At 44.4% G+C, this 7,935-nt stretch overlaps 2 protein-coding genes across 5 annotated transcripts in view; one reads left to right on the top strand and one right to left on the bottom strand.

The window, feature by feature from the left end:
* Nucleotides 1-2,734, top strand: part of esd (esterase D/formylglutathione hydrolase) — a 3,714-nt gene extending 980 nt beyond the window's left edge. For all 3 annotated transcript variants that reach the window (XM_030342958.1, XM_030342959.1, XM_030342957.1), the window contains 7 exons: nucleotides 153-241; nucleotides 464-562; nucleotides 657-781; nucleotides 1,025-1,144; nucleotides 1,566-1,664; nucleotides 2,039-2,206; nucleotides 2,470-2,734. In XM_030342958.1, coding sequence (XP_030198818.1) covers nucleotides 153-241; nucleotides 464-562; nucleotides 657-781; nucleotides 1,025-1,144; nucleotides 1,566-1,664; nucleotides 2,039-2,206; nucleotides 2,470-2,550 — 781 coding nt within the window. In that variant the 3' untranslated portion in view covers nucleotides 2,551-2,734. The remainder of the gene's footprint in view (nucleotides 1-152; nucleotides 242-463; nucleotides 563-656; nucleotides 782-1,024; nucleotides 1,145-1,565; nucleotides 1,665-2,038; nucleotides 2,207-2,469) is intronic.
* A 308-nt stretch (nucleotides 2,735-3,042) lies between these two features.
* Nucleotides 3,043-7,935, bottom strand: part of lrch1 (leucine-rich repeats and calponin homology (CH) domain containing 1) — a 32,748-nt gene continuing 27,855 nt past the window's right edge. For both annotated transcript variants that reach the window (XM_030342955.1, XM_030342956.1), the window contains one exon: nucleotides 3,043-6,064. In XM_030342955.1, the coding sequence (XP_030198815.1) occupies nucleotides 5,951-6,064 (114 nt within the window). In that variant the 3' untranslated portion in view covers nucleotides 3,043-5,950. The remainder of the gene's footprint in view (nucleotides 6,065-7,935) is intronic.

Genomic DNA, 7,935 nt, shown 5'->3' with positions numbered 1-7,935 from the left:
CACGCACACGTCTAGCGCTTTCTACTATAAGTGTACGTACTTGACGCATACATCGATGTGTGACCCGTTTATGGTAACAGTTCTAGTGGACCAGATTTCGAACTGTTGGAATTGATGGTGTTGATATTGTGTTTCATTATGTCTCTCTCAAGCGTGGAGCTCCAGTGTAAGATGAAGTTTGCCGTTTACCTTCCTCCCAAGGCAGAGACTGACAAGTGTCCCGTCTTCTACTGGCTCTCCGGTAAGGGATACGCTACGCTAAACGACACTAATGCAGTGCTACACAACACAGCATACAGTGTGTGTATCACTACACACCTCAACATACAGTGTGTGCAGCGCTACACACTCGCTACACTGTGTGTGTAGCACTCCACCTCAACATACAGTGTGTGCAGCGCTACACACTCTCTACACTGTGTGTGTAGCGCTACACACCTCAACATACAGCGTGTGTCCCCAGGGCTGACGTGCACGGAGCAGAACTTCATCACCAAAGCGGGAGCCCAGCAGGCCGCCGCGGACAACGGCATCATCATCGTCGCCCCGGACACCAGCCCTCGTAAGACCGCCTCCCGTCATGCTCGGCACTATTACACACACCCCCTAGCGATGGAGGGGTCGTGTGCCTGACGTTTTTTCCCATGATCCTCCAGGGGGCTGCGGCATTGAGGGCGAGGACGAGAGCTGGGACTTCGGCACCGGAGCCGGCTTCTACGTCGACGCCACCGAGGAGCCCTGGAAGAACAACTACCGCATGTACTCCTACGTCACAGAGGAGGTATCATCACATCATCACATCGTCACATGATCATCACATCACATCATCACATTACCTCATAACATCACGTCAAAACATCACATCATAGCATCACATCATGCGTCATACATACAGTCATGACCTATTGTGTGTGTGTGTGTGTGTGTGTGTGTGTGTGTGTGTGTGTGTGTGTGTGTGTGTGTGTGTGTGTGTGTGTGTGTGTGTGTGTGTGTGTGTGTGTGTGTGTGTGCGCGCACGTGTTAGCTCCCCAAGCTGATCAACAGTAACTTTGCGGCGGACCCCGACAGGATGTCCATCTCGGGGCACTCCATGGGGGGTCACGGCGCGCTGGTCTGCACCCTCAGGAACCCTGGCAGATACAAGGTACCTGAAGCCAATCTGCAACAGGGGTCGATTGGTGAAGGATTATGACTGGCTTCAGTGAACAAACAACCCACCCGTCGCAGTGATTATATTGTAGCCCGTCTGAATCCCCGTGTTCAACAACAATCCCACTGATGACGCTCGCGACGTTGCGATTCTATTTGTAGTCCATTGTCCCTCCAATGATTGCCTTATTGAGTCATGTCACGTTCACGTTATTATTGTGCTCCATTGTGCATTCGCATTCCAAATACAAGTCCAGCTGTAATTCCGAAAGTCCAAACACTTCTTTACAAGGATGAGGGCCTGCAAACCTTATGGAAAAAACAGCAAAGTTCTTTGAATTGACCAGTTCCATCTGCTACTGTAACCTGGTACACATAATCTATAAATACAAATGTATGTCTTTCTCTCCCTCCAGACGGTCTCCGCGTTCGCTCCTATCTGTAACCCCATCGGGTGTCCCTGGGGTCAGAAAGCCTTCGCCGGATACCTGGGAGCTGACAAGTCCACATGGGAGGTGATTCCATCATCCTGCTCTTTGTTCACTTTAATAACACTACGATCAGACGTTTGATGTTACTGCATCGGTTAGTTAGCGACAGTGTTGGCTAGTTGCAATAGTGCTAGCTACAGTAAGCTACTTGGTTGACCACAGTGTTAGCTAGTCGGCTAGTGTTGGCTGGTTTGCTACATTGCTAGCGTGTGGGCTACATTGTTGGCTAGTTGACTACAATGTTGGCTAGTTGCTGGTTTCAGTATTAGCTACAATGGTGGTTAGAAAGCTAAAATGTTAACTCAGTGCTAGCTTGTAAGCGACAGAGCTTTTATAATGAGCCTCCAGGCATACAATCAATGCTATGGTTTCAGCTTGACTGTTATCCGTCTCCTCAGGCGTACGATGCTACGGTGTTGGCAGCTTCCTATGACGGTCCCAAGCTAGACATCCTGATAGACCAAGGTGGTGATGACCAGTTCCTGTCCTCCAGCCAGCTGCTTCCTGACCACCTGATCGCCGCCTGCTCCGCCAAGAAGATCCCGGTCGTTTTCCGACGCCAGCCCGTCAGTACCTCCTAATGCAACAGCAACCATTTTGATAGAATCACAGTGGGCCTCATAAATTCAGTGAACAGATTCTGGAAGAAGTTTGGCCATTGGCTTCATAGGTCCGGTATTTGTGTCCTCCGTGAGTTTAAGAAGGGAGATTTACGTCAATGGTTGAGATTTTCGGTAGACACACAATATGATGGTGAAACAGTGCTCTTACATTAGAGAATAGCGGAGTGCGAGTTACCCCTTTAATGTGTTTTGTTTTTCCTCCCCAGGGCTATGACCACAGTTACTTCTTCATCTACTCCTTTATGAGCGACCACATCAAGCACCACGCCAAGTACCTCAATGCTTAGAGCCCACTGTCCTTCACAGAACTCAAGACATCTCCTTGATTGGACACTGATAACCTAAAAGGCATCCTTGTCTGGAAGTTGGTTTGTTTTGGTTCTGGAGGCTGATGATGTCAGTGTATCACATACTGAAACTGCATATTGATAGTCATGCAAATCGATCCAATAAAATCCTGATTTCACAAAGGTTTGTGTTTGGAAGTTGCCTTTTCGCTTAACAAAATAGAGAACTCTGAGGAAAACAAACACTTTAAATGTGCGCAGATTTGTATAGTTTTGTAAAATGTTGATGAATGGGAGGTAAACATCTAAAAACGGTCAGTGGTATATAGATAAGTGTTTCAATAGCACATTTAGCTATACAATACTATACAACACTCTCCATACATTTAAGCCTTCATATTTATAGAGCTATAGCATGAGTTGGCTCTACATATAACTCAGAATAATGTCAGTTCTATATAGAGCTATATTGTGGTAAAATAGACTGATGGCTCAAAGCAAGTGGGTGGTGGTTTATTACAGCAGGTCTTTAATACATTGAAGACAATAACAGTACAGTATATACAGGTGATTACGGGCTGCTTCATGCACATGAAAGAGGGATGCTGTACAAAATACACAGACGTAAAAAAAAAAATACTTAGAAAGTTAACAAGAAAAAAAAGTTACAAATCAAGTGAAAAATACATTTTCTCCATGTCAGAAAAGTAGAAAAGTGTGTTTTTGTTCCATACTATGTACAACACGTCGTCAACAGAACACCTTTACACACGTTCACCACTGTTCTAATGGCCCAAATCCCACATCTCTGATTCAAATATTCTGTTGCCAAAACAAATATAAATAGTTCAATTTAAAGTGCAGGGTAATATTTTGTTTGGCCTCGTATGAGTTTAATGTCTTTAAACAGAACTGTACAGACAGCGAAGGTAAAATATCTAACTTAATCATATCAGGAGATGTCTTCCAATGCTATGCGTAATATCTTAGTACTGATTCTGAGCATGTTGGATGTCTCTGATATAGACAGATGTCAATCCATCATACATCGTGTCTGATATCTATGGACAGCTTGAACCCTTCTTTAAATAAACTCAGATGCTTTGGTTCCATTAGGTCTCAGGTGTGTCAGCCATTGAAGGCCAGTGGTTCAATGATGCTATATTGATTACATCACAGGTTCAAATGTGATGTCATTGCTTAGAAGTTTTAAAGCCAAATACTAGGTTAACGTAATATTCATGAGCAGTAGAACAAACATGATGAAACCATTTTAACTACTTGGCAGACTGGGTGCTTTACACTATTCTGCATGTTAAACAAGGTGGTATCACAGTAATATTGCTGCAATACCACAAACGATTACTGCCAACCTATAAGCTGTCGCACTTGAGGTCTTTAAATAAAAAAACTAATAAAATAAACCTGGATAGAGAAACATGGTTCTAGAGGAGCTGCAACAAACTCCATTTGTTTTGGCAACTGTTCCAGAATATTGTGGGCAACACACACATACGCGCACACACATACACGCTCGCTCACACACATGCACGCACGCATACACACACACACACACACACACACACACACCCTAATATAAATTTAATGTTGGATGTCGGATACGATGGTCGGATTAGATCACCTTCACTTATGAATGAAAAGCATCCAAAAAAATGAATCCAAAAAGTGGCACTATGAAATAATCAATCAACTAGGGTTGGAGTATTTTAACAGTCCCAAAGGTTATGGTAAAACACTATAAAATACACACAACTTTACCTAAAATATATTAGAGAAAAATATTTAAGATATTTCTTCTTTTTAAATGTATACAATCCAAATATTTAGCTTGGCATGTTTTGTATCATAAATAAAGCATTTTAATTAATAATAAAAAATGAAAACTGCAGTTGTAAATACTTAAAAACCTTTTGGTATTTATCCTCCCGGTGGGAGAGTTGAGAGCTGAAAAGGGTTTTTTAGCAGGAAGACGGTTGGTAAATACAGTGCGTTACATAACTCAACCGCCAGGGGTCGCAGGATGCTACATGTGTTCGGCAGTGTCAGCAGAGGCTACAAAAAAGGGCAGCACTCAGTTCACCTTGAAAACATTATATATTAACAATATTATAATATTCTTAAAGTCTTTATGGAGCTCATGGGCACCGCCTCACAAGGCTAGACTGAAGGTTTGTAAATGAAACTTTTCATTTTTTGAAAAAAAACATCCTAATTTCCCACATGTGCATTTAAGATGATGAAGAAGAGACAGAAGTGGAACCCAGGTACAAGTGAGCCCTGTTGGGTGCGTTACTGTGTGCGTTGTCTAGCGTTGTGTTTGCCATGTACATGGAACTGGCCATTAGAAAGCACACTTACCTGTACACTACATGCAGCCTACGACAGACGGTGTTGTCACATTTCAACACTACTGGTCACTATAGTTCACTCTATTTCCACTGTTCCTACTGGTTGGGACCAACTCTGATTTGAAACATGGAAGTGGTCGGTGGCCGGGGTGGTTGCTAGGGGAACAGGCTCCTCATGTTCCGGGGCCGATGGGGTCTGGGAGTCTGTGTGCACGAAGCGTCCCGCTGACGTGGGGAATCAGCCAGGACTTGGCGCTATCTATCACACGTCAGCGACAGTCCAGGGAGGGCATCGCTGGTGCTGCTTGACGCTGTGTAGTGCTAGAAAGAGCTTGGAGGTTTTTGGCCGCGTGGGGAAACGGTGGCTGAAGATGCAGAGGCTTTGGATGGGTGAGGGGTTCGGCTAAGCTCAGGAGGTAGAGCAGTTTGTCTTGTAACCGAAAGGTTGTCAGTTCGATCCCCGGCTCCTCCTAGCTGAGTGTTGTTTTGTCCCTGAGCAAGACACTTAACCCTAACTGCTCCTGACGAGCTGGCTGTCGCCTTGCATGGTTGACTCTGCCGTCGGTGTGTCAATGTGTGTATTAAAACGATGTAAGTCGCTTTGGATGAAAGCGTCTGCTAAATGCCCTAATTATAAATTGTAAATTGTGAGGGAGGGAGAGAGAGAGGGAGGGACCCCGATGTAGGGATACACATGTCTGGTACATGTTCGGGTATTGCTTTGTCAAAACGATGCGTCGGAAAAAAACACATTCCTTCTCCTTGACGGTCTTAATGTTCTTCTTCTTCTCCCCTTCTTATTATTCCCGCTCCTGGGACAGTTAGCCGGCGAAACACAGCTCACAGGAAGTAAGAGATGGGAAATGGTGTTTTGGTAGGAGGAGGGACCAGAGCAGGCCGGACGCTATCCCATGATATTCGGTATCCGCACCGGGGGACGGGGCCTTGTGGGGTGATGGGAGGGGGGCTGGGGGTGGACTGGCTCTGAATCCTCGTGGTTCTTTGTGTGACTGGCTCCTGGTCCCCCAGCATCATGTGAGGAGGGTCTGCTTGGCGGGACTGTGGTCAAGCAGGGCCTGGACGGTGTTACACACCCTCAGAAGACCCCTCTCCTCGAGGATGTGGTGGGGGAGACACAGCCTGTCCTGGGGGGGAGGTAGAAGGTTGTATGTTAGAATAATAACGTTGTATTTGCGTTGTCATTTTGGAGGATAAAAGAAGCTGTTCAACTCATCCAACACTTTGATAAAAACAGAGTGAACTTGTCAAGGTTTCAACATTTATTATCCCTGGCACACATCGGAACAATCGCATAAAAACACCTCGTCCAATCAACGCATCCCATAAAAACAACTCGTCCAATCAACACTCAGAGAAAAATACACCATCCAATCAAATCATTACAAAATCCAAACATGGAAAACATGGGCTGAATATTTGGAGACTATGTATGTTACGGTTGAGCTACTGTTTGCGAAGACCGAAGACAACTGATTGGCTAGCAAGGACTTTTTGAATATATTAAATATCACTCTGGTGAATTATTGGAACTAACTGTCCTATCGTTAGCAACCTCGTTTAAATGCAACATACAGCAAGTAGATTGGCTGTTATGTTTCTATGGCGTTTTAACAGTATATCAAGATAGTATTGAGATTCTCTTAAACTCTATAGCCCTTAATGACTGCAAATGGTCCTGGTCACTTGGGGAACAAATATGTTTGATATAAATAAACATCTATTACTCTTAACGGAAAAAGATTAGACCACAAGTTCAGCTATTTAAAGTTGATGTCAAAAATAAGCATTGCTTTACTTTAAAACACCAAATGGTTTAGCCAATAAAAATGTATAATATGATGTGTCCTTGACAGCGTAAAAAAGCATTAAACCTATTCATTCATTTATTCATGAGTCGTAAATCCATGACCGGACCTGACCGGGTCGTTGTGCTTCACATTAAAATTACCGCAGCAACATCAACTTAACAGTCTGGGTGTCTGTGATAAAGATCTACTTAAACTAGCGTCAGAAGATTGAGGACCTTCTCCCTAAATCCAGCTCAGATTGTACTGTATGTTAACAGGTTTGGTGATCGGAGCAGTGTCGGGGAGTTCAGAGTGGTTCACAGTACAGGAATTACTACGGGGATAAGAAGCCTAAATGGCTCCAAAAAACTGGAACTATGTTATGTTTAAATACTTATGAAATAAACATCCATGCATGGCTCAATCCACCCAGTATTTGTTTTCCTTTCTCTGAATCCATTTTGGCTGTGCAATTCAAAGATTGAAACATCTGGTATTCCCAGTGGGATAAACGGTGGTACAGCTTTGTATCAACCAAGGTCATCAGGGCCTCACTAGTGCTTTACTAGGGCCTTGCTAGCGCCTTGCTAGCTCCCCTACTGGTAATCTTATAGTATAAGGACAGTCTGGCTGGAGAAACGCAAACTTGGAAATCAGTTTCCCCAGACCACCTTGGGCTGGCCTGGGACCTGCCACCGGGAATGGTTGGGATTTAGATTTTTTTTGCTTTTTCAAGTGGCCAGGTCTACAAGCCTCTACCACAGGTGACCGGGAAGTACTCTGACTTTACAGTGCATTACTCTCTGAACACATATATTTTTTAGCACTCCATTTCCCATCATTCCCAGCATGGCTGCCATATGCCGCGTTTCCATTAGTGCAGGTACAGCTGGAAACCTAACCTGCATTCTGAGTTTTTCTATATATTTGGGCAGTAGGGCTTTTCCGCTACATTTAAATCAATCCTGCACTGGTCACTACAGCTCGGGATAGTTCACCCATCGTGTATCTATGATACGCATGAGTCTGTACGGAAAAACGAGACAGGGCAGCCATGAAGGGAGAAGTGGCACTAGAAGCCATGGCTGCTATCTCCAGATGTTGAGCAGAGGGAATCTGATGTTTTTGATGGTCCAGGTTGACCTCCTGGCTGCTGCCACGAAATGACAAGTCGAAATGGAGCCGCCTCTCCACATGTACTAGTCCAG

Source organism: Gadus morhua, chromosome 20, assembly GCF_902167405.1.
Source record: "Gadus morhua chromosome 20, gadMor3.0, whole genome shotgun sequence".
NCBI classification, from domain to species: domain Eukaryota; kingdom Metazoa; phylum Chordata; class Actinopteri; order Gadiformes; family Gadidae; genus Gadus; species Gadus morhua.
This window is presented reverse-complemented; position numbering and strand designations above follow the sequence as displayed.